General features: G+C 44.8%; 4 protein-coding genes across 4 annotated transcripts; 2 read left to right on the plus strand and 2 right to left on the minus strand.

The window, feature by feature from the left end:
* Positions 1-1,677: 1,677 nt before the first annotated feature.
* On the plus strand, positions 1,678-6,360 carry LOC117839371 (uncharacterized). The gene is made up of 3 exons (XM_034719685.2): positions 1,678-2,086; positions 2,505-2,634; positions 5,833-6,360. Exons 1-3 carry the CDS (start codon positions 1,715-1,717, stop codon positions 6,066-6,068), a joined length of 738 nt encoding a protein of 245 aa, XP_034575576.1. The 5' UTR covers positions 1,678-1,714; the 3' UTR covers positions 6,069-6,360.
* A 2,375-nt stretch (positions 6,361-8,735) lies between these two features.
* LOC117839369 (uncharacterized) lies at positions 8,736-12,229 on the minus strand. Its single transcript, XM_034719684.2, has 3 exons — positions 11,996-12,229; positions 10,693-11,792; positions 8,736-9,418 (listed from the first exon to the last, which is right to left on the minus strand). Exon 2 carries the CDS (start codon positions 11,735-11,737, stop codon positions 10,874-10,876), a length of 864 nt encoding a protein of 287 aa, XP_034575575.1. The 5' UTR covers positions 11,738-11,792; positions 11,996-12,229; the 3' UTR covers positions 8,736-9,418; positions 10,693-10,873.
* A 2,911-nt stretch (positions 12,230-15,140) lies between these two features.
* Positions 15,141-17,458, minus strand: LOC140221082 (uncharacterized). The gene is made up of 2 exons (XM_072290411.1): positions 16,313-17,458; positions 15,141-16,167 (listed from the first exon to the last, which is right to left on the minus strand). Exons 1-2 carry the CDS (start codon positions 17,413-17,415, stop codon positions 15,141-15,143), a joined length of 2,130 nt encoding a protein of 709 aa, XP_072146512.1. The 5' UTR covers positions 17,416-17,458.
* A 2,754-nt stretch (positions 17,459-20,212) lies between these two features.
* LOC117838780 (protein OSB1, mitochondrial) lies at positions 20,213-23,093 on the plus strand. Its single transcript, XM_034718937.2, has 4 exons — positions 20,213-20,597; positions 21,650-21,788; positions 22,252-22,348; positions 22,448-23,093. Exons 1-4 carry the CDS (start codon positions 20,278-20,280, stop codon positions 22,765-22,767), a joined length of 876 nt encoding a protein of 291 aa, XP_034574828.1. The 5' UTR covers positions 20,213-20,277; the 3' UTR covers positions 22,768-23,093.
* The last annotated feature ends 90 nt before the right edge of the window (positions 23,094-23,183 follow it).

The raw sequence follows: 23,183 nt of genomic DNA on the forward strand, positions 1-23,183 counted from the left end.
CCCGGCTCCCTCCCCTCCGACCGGATCCGACCTCTCCTTCCTCGACTCCCTCCCCTCCGGCCGAATCCGCGCCCCCTTCTTCCCCTCCGGCGCGGATCCGGCGGCCCCCCAGCTCTCTCCCCTCCGGATCTGGGGCGGGCTAAGGGCAACGCGGGCCAGGGGCGGCACGGGCCACGGAGCCGTCCAGGAGCTCCGGGAGCTGTCGGTGGCGGCTCCGGGTGGTGTCGGCGGCGGGCTTCCCCCCACCTCCCCGGATTCCAGTAGCGGCGGGGGCTGGTGATGTGGTGGCGGCAGGGGCTGGTGGCGCGGCGGCGGCGCTGTTGGTGGATGGCGGCAGGCTTCATGGCGTGGCGGCGGGAGGCAAGGGTGGCGGCCTGGTGGCAGTGGGGTTCATGGCCGGGCGGCGGGAGGCAAGGGCGGCGGTGGCCGACGGTACTGGCGGCGGCCGGCAGTGGTGCTAGCTTGTTTTTTTTATTTTTTCCAAAAAATCATTGCCGAGTGTTTTTTGCCACTCGGTAAAATCTTTGTCGAGTGCCCAACGTTTGACACTCGGCAAATCCACTGTTTGCCGAGGGAAAGTTCGCCGAGTCCTGTTCGCCAAGTGGTACACTCGGCAAATGCTTTGCCGAGTGTTTTTGGTTCTTCGCCGAGTGCTTGGGGCACTCGGCAAACTTACTGTTTCCGGTAGTGTGTGTAAGCAGAGTGAACATTGTTATGCGTCGAGAACTAATCCTGGCCGTGTTCTTCCTCATCGATTACCAGTCCAGCAGTGCTTGCATCGTGTATCATCCATCCTAGCTGTATGAGGTGTTGGAGGAAAACAAAGATTGAAAGAAGAGCAGGGGGATAAGCTCGAGGAGGAAGAAGCCGCTGTAGAAGCTCTCGTACGTCCTCAACGGAACATCGAAGAGTGCCACCAGATTGCGGAGACGCCAAAGCACGACGTCTGCCACGACGGCCTCAACGCTGCTATCTGCGACCTCGCTTCTTCAGCAGCGCCGCTGCTATCTGCGAAAAGCTTGGGAAGAAACAATGCTAGTAGATTGTGATGTCTGCATCAGTAAGCTACCATCGGTCTGACGAATATCTATTAATTCCAGGCTGCATAATTATATAAGAGAATAAAATAAAGTAGGGTACTAGTACTACTCGGGTTTAATTAAGCGTCCATGTAGAGATGCTTCATGAACGAATGTAATTGACGAAGGTTAAATCTGCCTCCCATCATTTGCTGTTCGATGCTGCTACTAAACTATTCCAACAAAATGATCCGAATTTGACTGTATGGAGAGAGAATGTGAAAAAGCCTTGAAAATAAGCATATGATGACCAAGAACGGAAACAATAGAAACGTAAAGTTACTTGACCATTCTCAGAATTAGAGGCTCTCCACTGCTTTTCAGCCTTCAACTGCACACTGGAAAAAAAGGGAAGAAAAAATGACCAACAATAATTACTGTGTGCAGAACTGCAGATGGATTAAGAAAACTTTGATTGTGTTGCAGTGCACTAGATGTTCGCTCGAGAAGCAGGCAACGAGGAGATAATGGGCTCAAAACGCCTGGCCCGTGAGTAAGAGAAGGCACGGCCGGTCCACTCAAGCCCTTCGAATCGCGAGCTGGCCCAACAACCCCTACAGCTAAAATCACCAACTGGCACAATCATCCAGCCGAGCCCATCTCCATTTTTGCTCCCCTAAACCCAGAACCCGAGAATGGCGCAGTGTCTCCGCGGCAAGGCTGCCGCCGCCGCCGCCGCCGCCGCCGGGGTGTCGGCGCCGTGGCGGCGGGAGGCCTCGGCGTCGTACCACCACACGATCCAGGCGGTGCCGCGGGAGACGTCGGGGCCGCGCGCCGCGGCGCGGGAGCGCCGCCACGGCCGCGTCCCGGCGGTCCTGCTCACGCTCGCGGGCGCCTCGCCCGGGAACGGGGTCGCCCACCGGAAGCTCCTCACCGCCGAAAGGAAGCAGCTGGTGGAGATGGTCAAGCAGTCGCCCTACTTCCTCTCCACACCCGTCCGCCTCCAGGTCCGCGCGGGCGAACGATCCAACGCCGTCGTGCACTCCGGCACCGTCCTCCCCATCAAGGTACTCGGGATTTTCTCGTATTCCCACCAAAGATTGCACCCATTGGCTGTGTGGCATTTAGAAAATCTAGAAATTAGTAGTAGCATCTTTGTGATCCGTCGGGGTAGGGGGCCGCTGGTCTGCTCACCTTGTGTTCGACGAAATGCTCGTTAGGGAAACTGTTGCTCGTAAATGTTGTTTGCTAAATGATAGCATGTAGGCTTACATATAGTTACTTCTTGTTCTCGTGCGACCTTCAAATAAATTCTTGGACCTACTGCCATCCTCCTCGTGTTTCCTCTATTGGTTGGGCAAAAATCCAAATGCTGGTTTTGGCAGTATGCTTCCTTATAGAAATTTTCTGTGCTTTGAGTATCAGAGGCCTATATCGTCTGGCATACAGGGGACTCTATGTGATGCATATGCTCTTTGTGTGCAGGTGCATAGAGATGAGAGTACTGGGCATATATTGAACTTGGTAATGGTTCAGGCAGATGAGGGAACAATGCTGAAGGTGAATTTGCCTGTTGAGTTCAAGGGGGAGAGTGCTTGCCCTGGGTTGAAGAAAGGTATCGCATCTTTCTTTTTGTTTTTCAACAGCATTTCTTGGTATGCTCAGCATAGAAAGTGTAGATGGCATGCCAATCTAGAAATCTTCTTTTTCAATACTGAAACACATACTTAGAATTGTTGTCTTGCATTTCCTAAGTACATGGCTGTGGCCTGTGTGAAAATATTAGTTGTAGAGCAAGCTCTTTGATCCTCTTTGATCCTTGCTGGTGTTCAGTGAAGACTGAGGAACTGAGTACTTCAGTACTACATCCAGCCATGTAAACATGACATTTCAGACAGGCTGTACAGCTTGTTTTGTTCTTCATTTCCTTGTCTGAACATCAAGTTTTCTTGATTGGCAGTAGTATGACATGCCTACCTAGGCAAATCTATTTTTCATTAATGAAAGTCCGAAACAAACACAAAGAATTGTTTGCTTCCACAAGTAGATACAAAGTTACCCAAATACCATGGCTGCGTAAGAATAGCAAGTCATAGTAGATGGTGTAACTGCCTAACTGGCACTCATTGACTTATTTTTGTGCCATTACATTGTTCAACTTTCTGAATTTCTCATGTTTTCTTGCTAATGCCTAATGGACAGTGAAGATCGAGGACTTGGATATGTCCTCTCTTCTATTGCATTTATCAAAGCACTTGAAATTGTCTGTTTCAAAAAGGAGCTTTAGTCAGTGTTGTGGATATCGTTTGTCGAACTAGAAGATATCTCAAGCTAAAGCTTGAGATTCCCTTCAAAATCATGTAGAGGTAATAGAGACTTCCTGATCATAGCATTTCTCTATCTGTCTGGAGTTGTTCAGAATTTGAGGATCAGACCTCTGCAGTTAAATGAAATGCTAAACTTAGATTGTTGCCATGCTGATCTGGTAAAAGGAGATTGTTACCATGTTGTTGTTGATTACAGAGGGCAATATGCATCTACTATTGTGGTGCAGAATATATCCACAATTTATAAACAAAATATATCATCTTACTTGTCCAAAACTTAAAAATAAAAAATGAGAACAAAATTGGCACTTGAAAGCCACTTTGCTCATCTTGCAGTCCGCATTGTTTTTGTGAATCTTGAGCCTGTCTGCATGTTATACTGGGGAAAATGGGTGCTGGATGGGGAGCTGAAGAAATTTAAAACATGATTTCTTCCAGTGATCATGTCACGAGCCATAACTAAGAATGGGGAAGCATGAGTTTTTCTGTGGATTCGGTGTAAACTTGTGTGAAAGGTCGTGTAAGGAAAAAAAAACTACTATTGTCTATAAGGTTATCATGCCATGAGAGGGTTGACTTAAAACAAATCCTGATGCTTAAAGCCTTAAACATAAGGTCTCTTCAAACAATAACAGTACTGATGCTGTGCATGCAATATGCATGGTGTACCCAAACAACTTTTTTTCCTAATTATAGGAATAAATTGAAACCAATTAGCATTATTTATGGGATATTTATGTATCATGAGTAGACCCTTCCATTCCTGCCATAAGCAGGCAGAACCCAATTTGATTGTATTTGTCTATAGACTTCTTTTGATTACGAACACATGCATATGTAAACAACTTTTCCACTGCAACATTCTCAAGTGTAGGTAAGTAAACAATTGTGTGGTATCTCTTGCTCTTTCTTTACTTTTGTTAAGATATCACCCAAGTAAATACCAATTACCTGTCTCGGGATTCCAAAAATATAATCCTGGCTTCGTTCTTCCAAAACCACAAAAACAACAAGGCCTTTTAGTCCCAGGCAAGTTGGGGTAAGCTAATAAAAGTTCTACAGTAAGATATTACTCCCTGTAGGCATTCCAATAGCTTTATCCTAATTCACAAAACATTTGAATTTAAGGGGCATTTTAATAGTTCTATATACAAGGTTTGATGCATTTTTTAGATTCATCCGTTTTCTAGAAGTGGCACGTATATTCTCTATTATTTACTTCAGCATCAACTGTGGTCCTGGCCTGTCACTTGTCATTGTTTGTATCGAAACCTCTGGAATAAGGAATCAACCATGACTTTGGTACTCCTGCAATGATAAACTACAATCAATAGGTCCCAAATGTGCTTCCGGTTATGAAAGCCAGGTTGATTGTGAGAGAGACAACTTCCCACACTCGACTCACTGGCCTGAATGCTGACTTCAATGTGCTTATTTTCTCGTCTCAATACATTGGTTTAGTCTTACCTGGGAAGCCATCATCATAGCTGCATGTTTATGATGCCATAAGTTCATAGCAGTTATTGCTTATTCTCAAGACCCTCCAGACTTGTCCTAATTGTTTAAGCAGCATTCAGTTAGTGCCAAACTGTCAAAATAATGAATAGAACTTCAGGAAGCATACAGCTCATAGTTGATATGCACAGTCAGTCGACGCTCTGAGCAGGGTAGGACATACTGGTTGGCAGATCTTTTCAAAATATTACAAGTTGGTATCTCTTGCTTTTTGCATTTGTCAGTTTCTTGAGTTACTGGACATGCTTATACATCTACTTCTGGGTTTTGAAGTCTTTCTTAGTAAGGTTTTGTTTAATGGTATGTTGGCTCGTTATATTAACTGACATGCACTGCCTTCTGTTATACTAAAGTGTTGCTTTTGACTTTGCGTAGCCTGAGTGTTAGTTTGTACTTTGTATAATTTGTGGAAGTTGTAAAATAAAGGTTGTGAAAGTATTTCTATGAGAAATATACTTAATATCAATTTGTATAAATCTGAATGTATAAACTTGTTATTGCTCGAAGTTGCTCACTTCGATTGCACACATTCCATCGACACTTTTAAGTGGCCAGTTGATCATACTGTATGAATTACAGTTTGGTGGGAGTGACAAATTTATCTGACTGCAGTAATGAATAATACATTTGGCACTTTCTTGAAGTCTAATTGACTCAGGATGCTAGCAATATGCATCAGATTTGCCAGCTAAAATCTTCCTGTATATGTGCACCTAGGATACATACATGTTGTTCATTTTATCATTATCTTCTTTCTTAGCTACAAACCACATGACTATACAAGTCGAGCTACACAAAAATAGCTGGTGAAGGTGGAGTATTCCGGCATGTTCAGTATCTTCAGCCACTTGGCACCTTCATATGTGCAACACCTAGCTCATACTTTGGTGTTCTTTGATGTAATTTGCTAGCTGTTGAATTACTTTGCTTTCTGTGCTTGACCTGACTATCAAATTCGATTGACAATGCAGGAGGCTTTTTGCAGAAAATAAGGACCAGCCTGGTGTATCTCTGCCCAGCTGAGCACATCCCTCCAAAGATTGAGGTGGACCTGGCGAATCTCGATGTCGGAGATAGGGTATTAATGCATAACATTCCCGTCCATCCATCGCTCAAGTTGCTGAGTAAAAACGAGACCATGCCGGTATGCAAGATCTTGGCCTCAAAGCCAGTCGAGTCGGAAACGATGCAAGATTTGAAGAGTTGATAACATTGTACCTGAGGTGGTACAACCATCCAGCAGTTCCACCTCTTGTTCTCAACTTCCTTTTTTTTGTTATCGGTTTGCTTGATTTCAATGTGGTAGTAGATTGAAACAAGTTATTGTCTTCAAAATAGAATGAATGAACCAAGCAAAGAACAATCACAAGAACCTTGTCTGTATCGATCGCTACAAAATAACATCCTTTTTCTCAGTTCAGGGACATGACATGTAAGACATTGTGGACTATTGTTTGCTGTGGCCTGGTGAATGGGCGACCTGGACATGATTGTTTTTAGCTGTATGCCTGTATAAGCTGCTCTTGCAATGGCTCACGATAAGTTCATCATTCCAACTGCGTGGTTCCTGTCATGATGTTATGCATTGAATGCTGAATGCGTGCACTCGATGAGGGAGATGGGCACTGCAATGGATGTGGGCTGTTGCCCTGTACGAGCGACCTTTTCATATTTAACCCTTCTTGTAGGCTTAAGTTTGTGGATCAGTCTCCAGTCACCGACCATCTGATCTTTTCTGGCCTGGCAGATGGACCATTGCTTGCATGCATGATCTTGTCCAGATGATGGCATCTGCATGCAATCTCTTTAATTTTCTCCATCTGGATGGTAACAGCTACAACGTTGTTCTTCATGTGTTCATGTTTGTTGAGACATGTAATCAAGATGCCCAGAAGGGAAGCGTGCAGAATCATATTAATTTCTGTTGCATTGCAGTTTGATACATACCTTATTTGAACCTGTTTCTTGCTGGTCGTTTAATTTTTCAGTATCCTTGTGCTCATAGACTCATAGTTGCAGCTTTACCTTCATATATGCACGTATATCTCGTATGTCCTTTTTGGCCCAGACAGCAATGCACTGTTGTGTAAGTCAGGACGCGCAAAAGAACACTTGTCCTTTTGGACGAGTCCAATGATTGAAAGATACCACTAATCTTTGCACAGGTCTCTCACAAATTACAAAGATAGCGCAGACTGAGGGAATGGCGACAGCTCCTACTGCTAGCGTTGGTAACTGCATAGCGCCGGCAGATAGTCGTGGCAATAACTCCAAAACCGTGCCCAGGAGCAGCAACAGCAACAACAACTAGGGACTAAATTCAGAGGTCCCCAGAGTTAGATACACCAAAGCGACCCCGTCTGTTTCTGCATTTAAGCCATGGAATTCCATGGAGAAAATTGCTGCAGGAACAAAGGGTTTTCCACGATAAATCGGTGTGCGCTGATGCGGCTGACAAGGCGGGACCGGGTGGTCAGTCACTCCTTGTGTAGAGGTCTGCTTGTACGTGTAGCAGGGGTCTTTCCCGTATATAGTGTTAGACAGTTGCGTAAATTCAAGGCTGTTGCTCTCCTTACATTTTGGCATGTATCAAGAAGGGATGGCCATGTCATAGAGCTTTGTTTTTCTCTCTTTCTCCCATGCAAGGGAGCCCTACCACAACATGGCCATTGGCACTGATTGGTGCCACCACTGTCTGCTAGTACAACGCTAGATCGAGCTCTCTGATTCCTGAATTTGTAATGTGGGTCAATAGCTTGACATGGGGACAAGGAGCTTAGTTAAGCCTCTAGATTACACGTACACCAAAACCTTGGTTTGCACTACACTTTCTACATAACAGCTTGCGAGGAGGATTAAGAAATGTGCATGGGTGGAGTAGACCTAGTTGGCCAGCTAATATGGTTTCCTAGCTATGGGATCGGTTAAACAATGACACAGGCTAGCCATGGAATATGAAAATGAATTGTGGCCAGGTTGGGGAGATGGGAAGTCAGCCCTAGTTGTCTGTGAGATCCTTTGATTTCAGTGCAATCCATAAAAGCCATTGCTAAAGACTACTTGTCCAAACAGTTTCTCACTCTAGCTCCCTGTACACAGAACAATCTATAGGAAAAGAATGATGCTACAAGTTTTTAGGTAAATTACCGCAAGTGAAAATTTGTTGTTTTAGTACATTGATATGTCATGATCTTTTGCATCAGGACACATCTAAGACTTTTCTACAGAAAGAGTACAGTTGTGAACCACAACAAACTTAGTACTATATGCTTTCTTATCAAACTTGATTTCTTCTCATACCATGAGATAGAGATGTTTTTTTCCTGTTTGTGAGTATACCATCTGTAATTGGACATTTTATGATTTGAACAAATATCAACCCATTTTTTTTAGAAAAAAAGGCAGGCTATGACTAGGTTTTGAAATCTCTCTCAGTTATTGAAGTATCAAATAAAGTTTGGATTTTAAATTTACGAACGATCAAGGTTTCTCGTTATCGCCCATCACCGTGTGTGTATTTTATTGTGCATTTTAAAACTAAAATATTTTTAGCTAAAAAAAAGCTCTTAGCATGTGATGGCTACAGGGGTGAGTACACTGGGAGTAGCGGCCATGTGTAATGAATGAAAAGGGATAGCATATGTACTGTACTATTGGCAAGTTGACTGGTGTGACGGTACACATGCTTGAGAGATTAATTGTTAAGATCCTGGAAGTGTAGAACTCTTCCAATCCACTTGAAACAAAAGCTTCGTTTAGGACTAGAGCTGTATACTACCAAGAAATACATACAACTTCTTGTTTGACATTCTTCCAAATAATGAAATAACAACTTTAAAAATGTTATGAATTACGACATTGATGGGACAGTATCTAGGCACTAACAGATTTTATATGATGACGAAGCGAGCTTCAGTTTTTGCCCCTATCCTCCATAGGCATGAAGGCTACGTACACAATAAGTATTAACTGGAGAAAAAATGGGTGTCACAATAAAATGACTAGCTCCATCCATTTATGTCCAAAGAGAGGCTTCTACTTATTTATACACAAGATGGCAGGACGAGTTTATGAATGAGAAAAAAAAAAGGAAAAAAGAAGGTAAGGGCGAAAGAATACTAATAACAGCGATGAAACTTGGATATATATGCTCAACAACAAATGCAAAGTGAACGAGGATACTATATGTTTAGCTGCTCATCCTACTGTTCTTGTTAATATCTTTATTCATGCTTGCTGCTCCCTCCTGCAAAGTGCATACACCTTAGCTTTGAATGCATTTTGTTTCTCTATCTCACTTCAGTACTTCACCATTTGCTGCTCCCCTCCTGGCACTGAAGCACACCATGCATGCTTCTCTCTGCCACACCATGCATGCTTCTCTCTACTGTGTCTGTCTACCTCTACTACTCACATCTCTCCACCTTCCCACCATTAATTCTCTGTGTTACACTGATCCATGATGAGTATATCTGTCCCCATTTCCTACCACTCCTTCTGTCTTGCATTTATTTGGCTCTAACTCTTGAGGAAGAAAGGCAACTGATCATGAGGAACCTGACAAGGCATAATTCCAGGTGAATGATATGTCAGTGAGTGAAATTGAATGGGTGATAAACGGCGTTTCATATATATACCATATGCATGATGTCTATATATAGTGAGATACAGCAGGGGGGCTCAACTGTTTGCCTATTTCTAGCAACAGCTAGAGATAGAAAGAGGGTATATACGCATGAAAACACAAATAAGTATATCATAGGCATGCATGTAGAGATTAGTGCTAACCTAGAAGACCATTGTTCGTTTACCCACAGATTAAAAATTTGAGAATTGGTCACTTGTGTTTCTTATTAATAACCATCAAACTGTTCTGCCTACTCATATGCTTAGTGAAAATAACTAATTAAGACTGCAATCAGTAACTGTTTAAGCAACAAAGAGAGATTACTAAACAACTATAGGAAGGTTCATTGCATCCTTGGCATCAGTACATTATCTTTTGGGGATCGTCATGGACACACTAGAAGGCCAGAATCTTTTTTTCGGGATCACCCATAAACCCACTAGCAGTATTGTTTACTATCTGTCAGCACTTCAAAGCATATATCAATCCTTTTTCATAGTAGTTAATTAAGCTACATCTTCTAGCAGGGACACACTGTAAGAACACACAACTGTAAAGGAGGATAGCTAAGTTTAGCAACACAAAATGTATCAAATTAAGGAATTGAACATGTGTACATACGCAACCCCATGCCCAGCTAGCATTTCTCGTGTAATCAGTGGAATGCTGGCTTGGGCACTTAGCAAGCCACGGCCGGACTTACATGCTGCAATGTGTTAACTTGTGTGTTACACATGTTAAATTGCCTTTTAGATATGCAAGGATGGACCCATGCATGAGCTCGAGCAGCTGGTTTCCCATATGCAAGAAGCACTAATACTAGTTAGTACTACTTTAATATGACATCAGCAGGATAGTCATTTCATGAAGCCACGCCATATCATATCATTATGCCAATATGGATTAGCAATTCACCTACTTAAATATAACTTTTCCCTAAATCTCCATTGTTCATCTACATGCACTAAGAACATATCAGTGCATGGAGTTCGCACTTGCAAAATAACTTGCAGTTTGAACCACAAAATTAGTAGAGACTCATAATGTTTATCTGAGTATTTTTCATGTGCTCTTTGGTTTAAAACAGTAGCCGAACTTTTATGCAAAAACTATCGTTTCAGAGAACAAGAAAGTCAAAAGAGAATCAAACAGAAGGCCAGAATCAAGAATAGGAAAAGGCGGATATATGTGAGAAGAAGAATACCTTGCTTGTGAAGGATCCACCTCGCCTGCCTTCGGGAGGCACGGATCCAATATCGATGCTGATGCCGATGATGAAGCAGACGGGAAAAAAAAATCATGACGAACAAGGAACACCAAAGAAAACACAAAAGGCTAAAGAAAGGACAAATCAGTGGCGGGCGTGCGGGCGACCGGCCGTCCGATCAGGCTGGCGGCACGCCGCCGCCACCGCTGCCCTCGTCGCTTCCGTCCGTATTCTGCTGGTGCGACACTTCAGGATGCGACTGGCCCGACGACGATGGCGGCGGGGACTGCTCCATCTGGTACGTGAGCGCGACGGCCGTCTGCGCCTGCGACGGCGGCGGTTGCTGCTGCTGCTGGAAGAGGAAACCGCCCTCGTACGGCACCGCGTCGGGCGGCACGACGGCGACCGTGGCGCCGGCGCTGCTCCCGGGCACGGCGTGCGCGTAGGCCGCGGCCTGCCTCATCATAAGTTCCTGCTCCCTGGCGACCTCCACGGTCGCGGCGAGCTGCTGCGCCTCCGCCATCTGCTGGTGGTGGTGGAGGTGCTGCTGGTGCTGCACCATGATCTGCTGCTGCGGGTGCCCGTGCCCGTGCTGCGGCGCGACGCCGACGCCGAGCCCCATCCCGGCGCCGGAGGCGAGGGGCACGCCGGCGTACTGGTGGTGGTGGTACTGCGGCGGGGCGACGAAGGGCGCGAAGGCGGCGGGGCCGATGTAGCTGGCCAGCTCCTTGCGCGCGGCGGCGAGCTCGTCGCGCGCCTGCTTGATCCTGAGCTGCAGGACGGAGATGTAGGAGACGCAGCCGTAGACGGGGTCGCGGAGGCGCGCCTCGGCCTCGTACGCGAGCGAGTTGACGGCGTCCTCCCGCTGCGCCTGCGGGAGCTCGTTGAGGAGCTTGGAGACGTTGCTGGCGCCGAAGACGCGGTGCACGTTGGCGAACTTGGCCGGGTTGTCCGGCGGGAAGTAGGGCGCGAAGACGCACCCCTGCGTGCACTTGCGCCGCAGCAGCTTGCACGCCGCGCACGGCGAGCTGGACGACGACATCCCGCGCGCCGCCGCTGACGGCGCGCCGCTCCTCCTCCTCCTTCCTCCTTGATGCCTGGCAAACAGATAGACACATGAAGGTCAGTGGTGCAGCGGGATGGATCGAATCCTAACCACTACCGCGCCGGATCAGAAGCCACACGCGCGCGCCGCGAACCGTATGGATCCAGGAAAGAGAGGAGCGAGGATCTGGGCGGATTATTCCATCCGCAGCCGGAAAGGGGATGGAGAGCGAGGGAGCTAGGGCACGATTCTTACCAGGGGACGAGAGGGGATCAATTCATGGCGGCAGCGCAGGAGCCAGGAGGGCTGGAGGAGGAGGATGGCGATCTGGATGGATGGAGGCGTCCGTTCGTTGGGGAAGACGGTCGAGAGCCTCCACGAGTTGGGATCGTTCGTGGTCGTGGGGGAAGGCCGGATGATCGACCACGCCAAGGTGGCCCCGGGGTAGTTGGGGTTACGGAACTAACCATTCAAAGTGCTGGCCGTAAGGGCACAAATTTACAAACCTCTCAAACTGATGATGATCCTGGAAATAAATCGAAGTCACAACGGCCCGGTGAATAATGAAACAAATATTTGAATTATAAAAATTGATGTATCCGACATGTATGATACTCTTTTGCAAAAGCCACTACAAAAGAAACATACTCCCTCCGTTCCAAAAAGAATGATGTTTTGACATTCAAAATTTATCCAAAAAGAATGACGTTTTAGGATTTAAATCTTACGCATGCATAATTTGGCATGTTGATCTCGTGCATGCATGATTAAATGGAAACATATTTTCTCTATTTTCTATATGCAATCTGAACTAACTAGGGTACATGCGCCTTTTTCATTCATCTATGATCTGTCTGAAAAATTCCAAAAAGCCATTCTTTTTGGGGAGAGGGAGTATATGCTATGATATGTGATAATATGAAGCTCTCCCTAGCCAATTTCCTAGAAAAGGGGAATGAAGTCTCCTAGATTCGATTTGTACTATTTTCAATTGCTTAAATTTCCAATATCTCACATTTTTGTTATGCCTTGTCTAAAAGATTCATCAAACTTAAAGAAACTACTATTATCTTAGACTATCGGTGTCAAGGCTATTTAATCGTAAAACCTCCTAGGTTGAAATCTCATGAGCTGTATAGTCACGGTATCCATTTTGTGTGTGTAGACTAGGGTATTTACTAGACCTTTTTTCCATAAACACATCAAGGAAACATTCATATTTTTTTTTACGTTTATTCATTATACTTGTCGAACATGCATAAACATAATTGACTCTCTTTTTTTTTACTCTCTATTAGGTATGGTATTCCCTCCATCCACCAATATTAGCTGTATTTTTTAGAAGAAGTCTATGAAAGTCAAAACCCCTCAGTTGTAAGTTAGGAGGAATTTTGAGTTCCATTTCGCATAGGCGACGATAATAGCACACCAGTAATAATTGTGGAAAAATATATATGTGAGCGGCAGCCTTTGGGCCTACCTTTTATTAGAGAAACCTTCGGGCCCATCTAACTAGAGCGCAGCGCCGCAGCCCACACACAGAGGAGAGAGAGAAGAAACCGAGTTTTTTGTGGCCCAGGGACCAGGCCCAACAATTCTTTTTTTAGTGCAAGCCCAACAATTCTTGAGAACTCCATCTTCTGCGCTTCATCGGCGGAGCCGCCACCGTGCCGTCGGCGTCGGCCGCTCCACCTAGCCGCGGCGTGCCCCGCCCTGCCGGAGGCCGTAAAACGGTAATTCCGACGACTGTTTCCGTGGAATCCTCCTCGTCGCCATCCTAATGGGTGTCACAACTTCAGGTTGAGTCTCTCCCCCATCCTGGTCCGTTTTGTATGCTCGCTAACTTAATGCAGAAATTTTAAATCTCTGAGAAAAATGGAGGCGTTTGCTTGCTCTGTTTTGGCCATATTGTTTGCTTTTGAGCGCATTGTAGTATATTTGCCACTCTTGACCCTTAATTGGGAAAATTGCTGCTGAATTGTACAGTGTCTGAACGTGTTTCTTTGCCTTCAGAATGTATGAGCAGTTGTTCGTTGGGAATGGTATGGGCAGAGGATTGAAGACTCTGCAGTCAACCGCTGAGTTAACGTGGGGAATGCGCCGTGTTATGCGGATACGTTTCTCTGAAACATGATGCACACTGGACTTGACGAAAGAATAGCTTGAAGTCCCGGTCAGTTTTTCACCCATCTTCTTAGCATTTTTTCAAGGCGTGTTCGAAGGTAACTGCAAGTTTGGCGGGGTGGTATTCATGAACGTCATGGAGCTACCTGATGCTAGATATAGTTGTCATGATGTGAATTATTTCATATCAGTAGGTACTTCCTCTGCACATCAATACGATACCATTCATATCTAACAATATCACTGTAAGGCCTAGGAACCAAAATTATAGTTTGACTTTGATTGGTGTTGTTTAGTTAAAACTTAAAGCAATCGCTTTAGTTCAACGGCAACTTAGTAATCCTGATCAGAGTAACAGACAAGCAATATGATCCAGCGGAGGGTCACGTGGTCACATACCCATTACATACAAAAAATGAGAAGGCTCAAGTTCCCTTACTTTTGTCCTTAATTTTATTGATGTATATCTTCTACGAATGCTTCATAATAAAAAATGGGTCTGTAAGATCAGATCAATGAGAACTTCTGCTTTACTTCTCACTTTTTGAAAGAAACTAAAGGTTCACTGGGTTTGTAGAAACTCCCAAAAAAACATGGTGAAATTACAGCTTTCTAAATACCATAATATTTTTGGTAATCAGGTAGTCCCTCAGTTTCCAACACCATGGTATTCTGTACACACTCAAAAAACTATATATACAAACTGGCTGTTATCTCATTCACTCAGTTCAATATTTTAGAAATACTCCCTTTCATCATTTTTTACATAATATGTTTTTTTACAGACTGGCAGTACCCAAATATTCCCTTTCACAGGAATACATACTTCAATTTTAATATATCCTATATATTACAATCCAAAGTTCCTTTATAATTTGGAAAGCTATTAATTGGTACTAATCACAGAATTGGTTGATTGTGAACTTGCATTCCAACAGGGGTGGGGAACTGCAGAGTGTAGTGTAAACTAGATAATAGGGCATCTACGATCTTAGTTGAGCACTTCATAATACAATCTTTTGTAGTCTAAAAATACTGAGCTGAGCAACCAACAACATAATACAATCATAACTATATTTTACATCTTGTCCACACATTCGAAGATTGCCATCCTCCAAGGCTTCAAGAAAACTAGAGCTCCAAGCCACAGCCATATTCCAAAGCTAAAACCCAGCAATTACCCAATAGCATGACCATAATTCTTCAAGGTCTTTATGATATCCCTTCTGCTGATCGAATGCTGGTACTGAGCTTGAGTCACTTGGACATGCTATGCTCAAGGAAAACCACAGAGCCCAGAATTGTTCGCATAAATAGAAGGGTCATCCAGTGTTTGGAGTTGATTGCCTTTGGGAATCCTGCCTGATAGCTGGTTGCTGGATAGGTTCAAGGAACTAAGATACATTAAGTTTGAGATGCTTGATGGAATAGTGCCTGCTAGTTGATTCCATGAAATGTCATGAGATTCAAGAAACTTCAAGTCACCAATATATTTTGGAATAGTGCCAAATAGATGATTCCTTGACAGATTTAGGAACTTGAGTCCTTGTAAATTTGAGAGCCCTGAAGGTATTTCACTAGTGAGGAAGTTGCTTGATAGGTCAATGCCTGTAACTAGAGACACTGTTCTTTGGAATATCTCGTGGTGATCCTTCCAGTTTATATCAACTCGATCAAAATATGGATACTGAGTAGAGTACTCGACCAATATCACTAACTGTTCTGTATTCCGTCGCCTCATGGACGTCAAGTCAGCAAACTCAGTTGGTATGAATCCTGTCAGGTTGTTGTCAGCTAAATCCAGGAGCTGGAGATAAGCGAGCTGTGATAACTTTCTTGGAATATTTCCATGGAACATATTTGACCGTAGTTGTATAATCCTTAGCCTAGGATTTGTCACACCTAACCATGACGGAATTATGCTGGAATACCTATTTCGCCCAAGGTTGAGTATGATTAGGTTCTTAGATTTCTGTATCACAGACGGAAACTCTCCATGAAAATAGTTGTATGCCAGGTTCAGTGATTTAAGAGAAGAGAGATGGTTCCTTGCAGTTGGAAGTTTACCAATAAAGGCATTTCTTGACAAATCCAAAAATTGCAGGCTTTGCAAGTTCCACCAGCAACTTGGGAGTTTGGAGAGATTATTATTTGATAGATCCAGGATCAGAAGAGAAGTAAATGAACATAAAGTTGGAGGTAGTGTTCCACTAAATTGATTTTCAGAGACATCAAGAACAGTTAGGTTGGAATGGACTCCAATGACCTGCGATATGTTGCCAGAAACATGGTTTTGGCTCAGCCTAAGAGATTGTAAATTTGGACAATTCCGGATGCATGATGGCAATGTGCCTGACAAGTTATTGTTGTTTAAAACAAGCACTCGTAACAAAAAAAGATCTGCATAGGCTTTGTGGTAACTCTCCATACAAGCTATTGTTGGCTAACCCAATGAGAACGAGTGGCTGCCTGTTGCCAAGATCTATAGGTATGTTACCACTTAACTTGTTTGTGCCCAGTGCTAGGTAGAAGAGATTTCGGAGTATTGAGATGGTTACTGGTATACCACCTTCCAGTTGGTTATTCCTAAAATCAAGTTGTTGCAGTGAGGTCATGTTTCCAATCTCCCAAGGTATTGTGCCATTGAGGTTGTTGTTGAATAGATTCATTCCTTTAAGAAGCCTCATGTTTTTGATAGATCGGGGAATTGGCCCAGTAAAGTGATTGCATGAAAAAACCAGGATCTGCAAGTTTGTGAGGTTACCTATGCCCGCTGGAATCAGCCCATTGAAGTTGTTGCTGTCCAATTCAAGATAGGTCAGATATTGGAGTGAAGAGATCGTTTCAGGGAGCTCATCCTCCAGTTGGTTGTTCGAAAGGTCTAGTTTTTGCAGTGCAGTCATATTTCCAACGGAAGGTGGTACCGCACCATAGAGGCTGTTGTTGCAGAGAGACAATTCTTTGAGAAGCTTCATGTTTTCAACTGATGGGGGAAGTCGTCCAGTGAAGCGATTATTTGACAAATACAGGAACTGCAAATTTGTGAGGTTACCTATGCCCATCGGAACCAACCCATTGAACTTGTTGCTGTCCAGGTCAAGATAGGTTAGATATTGGAGTGATGAGATCGTTGCAGGGAGCTCACCCTCCAGTTGGTTTAATGAAAGGTCGAGTTGTTGCAGCGCAGTCATATTTCCAATCTCCGATGCTATTGTGCCCTTTAGGTGATTGTCGTAGAGATAGATTTCTTGGAGAGAACGCGACAGCCATAGTTTCTCCGGTATGGCACCGACAAGGCTGTTGATGCTGAGATTGAGCTTGTTGATCTTTGGAAACGCAGCAAAGTCGAAGGCGTCAAGCTGGCCCCTGAGCCCAGCACCTGGAAGGCTAAGCTCAACGACATGGCCTGCGGCATCACATGTGACGCCCAACCATGAGCAGCAGGTGGAGTTGCTTGCTGGTGACCATGAGGACAGAGAACTGGCAATGGCTAAAGAGGCTTTCCATTGGAAGAGCGCTAACTCTTGTGGGCTGCTGGTGGCATTCGCCATGCAAACCAGAAAAACAGTCGTCTCACAGAAGAGGATATTTGCCTGCATCGCTTCTCTTAGAAGAGACTGCATAACCACAGCTCCTAGAAGTTGAGGTGGATTAGCTTACTAGTGCCACTGACCCCTCTCCTTGCTTCTGATGTGCTCTACCGTTCTTTCCAAATGCTCCAGGAGATAAGCATAAACGCTGAGTCCAAGCCTCGCTTTTTCAGCACGGTCATGTTACTTCGCTTGAGCAGCCACCGATCAATGAGTGTAACTTCGTGCAGTGGGACGTGGTTCTGAATGTGAAGCAAGGAGCTGATCTGCTGCCAAACCTGCATGGAGTACGTGCATCTCGCGAACAGATGGTCTGCTGTTTCCCTTTCCTGATCGCACAGCACCATGATGCTTGATCTTGGAGCCCTCGATGTTGCCTTCTGTTGGCCGTCCACAGCCTGTCCTTCACCGCCAACCAACTGAAGAATTTCACTTTCAGAGGTGCCCAAGCTCACCAGATTGGTTTTGCTCCAGCGAATTTGATTGCTCCCTGGAAGAAGGCTCTATAAGCTGATCTTGCAGTGTATGTTCCAGATAGATTCCACCTCCAGGAGACCATGTCCTCAATCCCAGCAGTCAGCTGGACCCCCTGAATTGCATGCCAAAGTTGCACATACTGAGAAATGGCTGGTACTGTAGCTCTGCCGACAATATTTTATTGTTCAGAGCTTGTGATATTGTCCTTGTTTTCCTGATATTTGGTCTGATGATCTTGCACAACTCCGGAGCCAAGATGCAAGGAGAGGATTCTCCATACTATTTGTCAGTCCAGAAGAGTGTTAGATTTCCATCTCCCAACTGCACTTCTACTGATGTCTGGAACATTTGTAACGCATCAGGTTTTTAATCCTGCAAGTGTCAAGTATTCCGGCCATTTACCACTATGACCGCAGACTAGTCGTCTACTGAATTGTGCATAGGCATCTACAGTTCTGTATAGCTAAATCATCTCCAATCTCCCAATAAATATTTCTCAATAAATAGTGAATTGGGATGTCCCAATATCACTTTTATTGTTATTAGGAGAGTTGCTTTTACAGTCTCCTAATAATCTCATCCCAATCTAACTACCGTATTGGGAGAGTCACAACTTGTCGGTGCGGAATCTGACCGATAGGTAAATATACGTAGTTTGCCACGCGTTAGATCGGATATGATCTAGCACATAATGACTTAGGATTTATACTGGTTCGGGTAACAGGCCCTACATCCAGTCGGGGGTCGGTCGGTCGATTGTATTCCTGAGCCCAGGTGCTCAAAGTTTGCAGTGGGGGTACAAACGAGCGAGGAGTGGAGAAGGGGGTGTTCGAGGCTCGGTCGTGCTCTGGTCCGAGTGGAGGAGAGTGACGGGGGCTCAAATGTGTGCTGAGTGTTGGAGAGAGTCAGAGAGTCTTCGATTGAGAGAGAGAGCGCGCGCGCGCCCCCCTTTATAGTTCAAGGGGACGGCCTTACAAGTCAGGGAGAGGGAGAGAAAAGGTGCATGGGCGCTGCCTAATCTTGTCAGTGCCCACGTCGTCGGGTACAGGGTGGCTATCGCACTCCATCCCTGTTCATCTTGTCCGGTCACTCCGTCGTGACAGGTAGGTAGCATAGTGCCCACCTGACATGGCAGGGCGGCACTGTGCGTTACGTGCGCAAGGCGTGGCGAGGTACAGTCCTCTGTATGGTGGTTGACCTGAGCATCTTCCCTTATCCGCTCCATCTGCTCCCCGGGCCGATACCGAGCGGGCATCCCCGGGCGGTCCTGACCGTGTTGGTCGGGAGGGAGCAATATGCGCCGGTCCGATCAGAGGCACATCCCCGGTCGGGGGAACTTGGTCGGAGTCGGATTGTGGCTCTAGCCCCGACCAGGCCCCTTGGTCGGGGCGCCGACTAGGCCTCCTGGTCGTGGGGCGCCGGTCGGTGGTCGGATCGTGGTCATGACCTGGCGTCACGTATCTGGGCCGGCCCAGGCGCGCATTGTCACTGCGCCGCCTGTTGGACTGAGCGTTGTGAAAAGACAGGCACATTGAGGACCCCAGGTCTATGGACCCGTCACAACTTCTCCTTTATTTAGGGAGAGTTGAGATGAATTATTGGGTTGTTCTAATAATTATTGAAAAAAAAGAAAAGTAAATCAACTCTTCCAATATAGTAGTTGGATTGGGGAAAGAGGACTGCTGGAGCTGCTCTCTCAGGCCTATTGTATAAGTGTGAGTTTTGCCTCGGCCAACTGGTTATTTACCGGAGACCGTGGCGCCTGTCTTGTGTTCTTCCTGCCTCTGCCTTTCTTTGTCCATTTAAATAGTTTACGCTTTCTGATTGGTCACTACTCACTACGATTTGGCATCAGCAGCGGAAATGTTTTACTAAGTTGTACATTTGTATAGTAACATAACTAAACATCTCGTGTTCAACCCATGACACTCGTTGTATGCACAAAGTCAAGGAATTCTTTTGACATACGGATGAAAATGCAGCGGTTCGCGGTCTCGCCAATCGATGCGTGGCAGTCCAAGTGTTCAACGGAAGAACAAGAGACCGTCCGTAGCACCAGCCAGAGCTACTGTTACAGGCTTGTCAGTACCTGAGGTTGCTGTCAAGATGAAAAGGCCGCGAAAATTTTGTACCAAAACCAAATCCCAAAGTTCACAATTGCTATTCCATCCAGCCCAGCGGCAAGGCCCAAACACGGTACCCCCCAAAGGGCACACACGCAGCCCAACAGCCGAAGCTCGGCCCAAAGAAATTGTCAGAAAAGCCTGAGTTGCCACTTGCCACCGAACTGGAAAGACACCCTCGAAAAAATAGTACCCCAAAAAAAAAAAATCGAAGCCGAGACAGATGCTGCGGCGCCTCGCCGGCGGAGCCGCTACCGTGCATTCGTCGGCGGCGGCGGCGTTCCGGAGGTTGCTCCACATCGGCGGCAGAGGCGGATGTGGTGCTGGGCAGCCGGAGAGCGTGTCGTACCGCATGTCGATGCTGCGGCGCCCCTCTTCCGTCGGCAAGAAGGGGCTCACCTGGAACTCGTGCAGTCTCATCGGCCGCCTGGACGCGCCGGTGAGGCCGTACCGCAATAGCTCCGATGAGTACCCCAGGGTGTACACCTTCCTCTCGGTTTCCCCCTCGTCGCCCGCATCCTCCTCGAGCTCGTCCACGTTCAAGTTGAGTCCCTCTCTCCTTGAGCACTTCCAACTTCGCTTGCTGCAGAAAATTTTTTGTGCTCCTAGGAATTGGGTGGATTTTCTTCTCTTTCTATGCTATTATTGGTGTGGATTTTGCTTTGCAGTATGTTCCTCAAGCTTTATTGTGGTTCCTGTACTTGATAGAAAACGTCAGTGGTTGGATTGTGTGGCCTGTTGCAACTAGAAAGAATGGAAGATTCAGCTCTTGTTTAATCACTATTAGAGTCAATGTGCTTTGATCAATATAGGACTATTTTGTTTGTTCTGATAGAAGAAATGTAAATCTTGTGTAAAATTTCGGGTCTTAAGCCCTATAAGCAAACAAAGAGCGAGGCTCAAAACTGGAAACAGTTATAACCAAATCATTAGGAACTTTCTATGATGCCATTTGCTCTATCCTGGTAAGAACCAATTTTCCATGCTTCTGAGGTGGAAAACATCTAACTGAAGGTCTATCATGTTGGTACCATGAATTATAAATAATTTGGTACATCATAAAATAGCACTGAGAGCATTTCACACCGGACAAATTTGAAGTACTATTTCCAAATTGTACATTAGGAGGCTTATGTTTGACTATATCTTTCTTCTCATGCTCGGAGTGCAAGAATCCACTTGGATTGTTTATTAAGAAATTGGCTTTGATGGAATGCTATTCAAAAGGTATTTGAACAAAAATGGTTTTAGTTTGTTGGGCTGCTAATATTACTTTTGACAAACAAGTGAAACATTGTGTTGTGCATTTTTGAGAATAAGAAGCCAATCTACCACCGAAGTAAAGATGTATCTATCTACCAAACAAAGGAAGTACTAGTTACCAGAAACTAGCTTAAAAGCAACACTTTTTCATAGAAACCAGGAACCATACAGGAGTTCCCCAATGTTACCTGATTTAACTATTGTTTTTTCCGGTTCATCATCCTATGAGTTAACAGCATGCATGTTCTTGTTCAACTAACTGTTATTGTGATTTGGGCTAAATGAAAATGAGATTATATCATTATTCGTAACGGAATGAAGAACTTGAACAGGGTGACATTGCAGTTGATGGGTCAGCTGGCCAATGTTGGCCTAAAGCATCTGAAGCACAATGACCTTGTTTATGTTTCGGGCTTTCTGAAATTTTATCACAAAGTCAGTCCAAGTGGTGAACGGAATATTTTCTATCAGGTCCGATTGCTGCAACTATTTTCTTAATGTTTAACCATTCTGAATATGCACTTGTCTGTTCGATACAACTAGTGGTTCCATATTAGTAGCACCTACCAGTGTGTTGTATATCAATAGACGTTGTGTCTTATAAATTATAATGTACATCTATTGCTTATGCAACCTATGGTCAGATGTGGTCACATGAATTCCTATTGCTTATGCAGCCTTTGGTCAGAATTCACATCGTATAATTCCTATTACTTACCCAGCCTTTGATCAAGTGTGATAATATCATTTGTTTAATGTGCCAGTTCCTCATTGTTGTAGACAGGTGAAATTTTGCAAAACGGATATTAATAAACAGAAATATGTTCACAATGTTTACTTATTCCATGTTGCTTTGCTATATAAATGATTTTTAATGCACCTTTTCAATGCATTGTCTTTTATTGTTTCATAGTTCGAAACCCATATCTTTCAGATTCACGTCACAGAGCTGAATTATGTTCTTGATCAAAATAAGAAGCCTCAGGATGATGAAGACTCAGTACATCCATCACCAATGCTATCTGCCACCCGTAAGTTTTGCCAATTGTTCTTGTTCAATTGCCCATTGCATGCTAGCAATCTCTTATAATCTTATCAAGTTTTCAGACCTTTTTTATTTACTTTGTCAGCTCAAATGCTAAAAGAGAAAAGGCACATAGACCAGCTTCACTTGTGGCAAGTCTTCTTTGCCAATCCTTATGAATGGTGGGATAACCGACAATCAAAACCATGGGCCAACTATCCTGATTTCAAACACAAGGACACTCGTGAGAAAATATGGCTCCAACCAGACGACCCTCCCTGGGTACGAAAGCAGCTTGAATTACATGACCTGGAAGTAGCAAAGAATGGTCACAAGGGCAATGGTCGGCTCTTAAAAAATCATGACTGGAAAGCAGAAGATTTTGACTATGATGATGATGAAGTACAGCATTCCGCGGAAGCATGAACAGGAAACACAACATCGTTCACCAAAAATGAAGAAAATTCACCAGGCCATTGAGGAGCCGTGCATCTCTTTGTCCAATGATCTCACTGAATTGTATAGATGGTAAACTTAGTAGTTAGGATGTGGATATTTTTTTTTAACGTAGCTAGTTATTGGGCTTGCAGGGTTGGTGTGTCTGTGTCGTTTATTTGTAATTTAATTTACATGTAGGGCGGGGTGCAAATGCGATGGAACATCAATGTTTTTGCGAGGCCCTATCAATTAACATGCCTCAAAGTTTGTAAAGCTATATAACATGCTTCAAAGTCACACTCTTTCTTAGGATAGCTCTCAATTTGCCCTCATGTGTGTGTTTTGCAGCACTAAATGTCCCCATCCAGTCCTGCCGAAAACAAGATATACTAGATTAGACATCA

The sequence above is a fragment of the Setaria viridis genome, chromosome 9 (assembly GCF_005286985.2).
Source record: "Setaria viridis chromosome 9, Setaria_viridis_v4.0, whole genome shotgun sequence".
Classification (NCBI taxonomy): domain Eukaryota; kingdom Viridiplantae; phylum Streptophyta; class Magnoliopsida; order Poales; family Poaceae; genus Setaria; species Setaria viridis.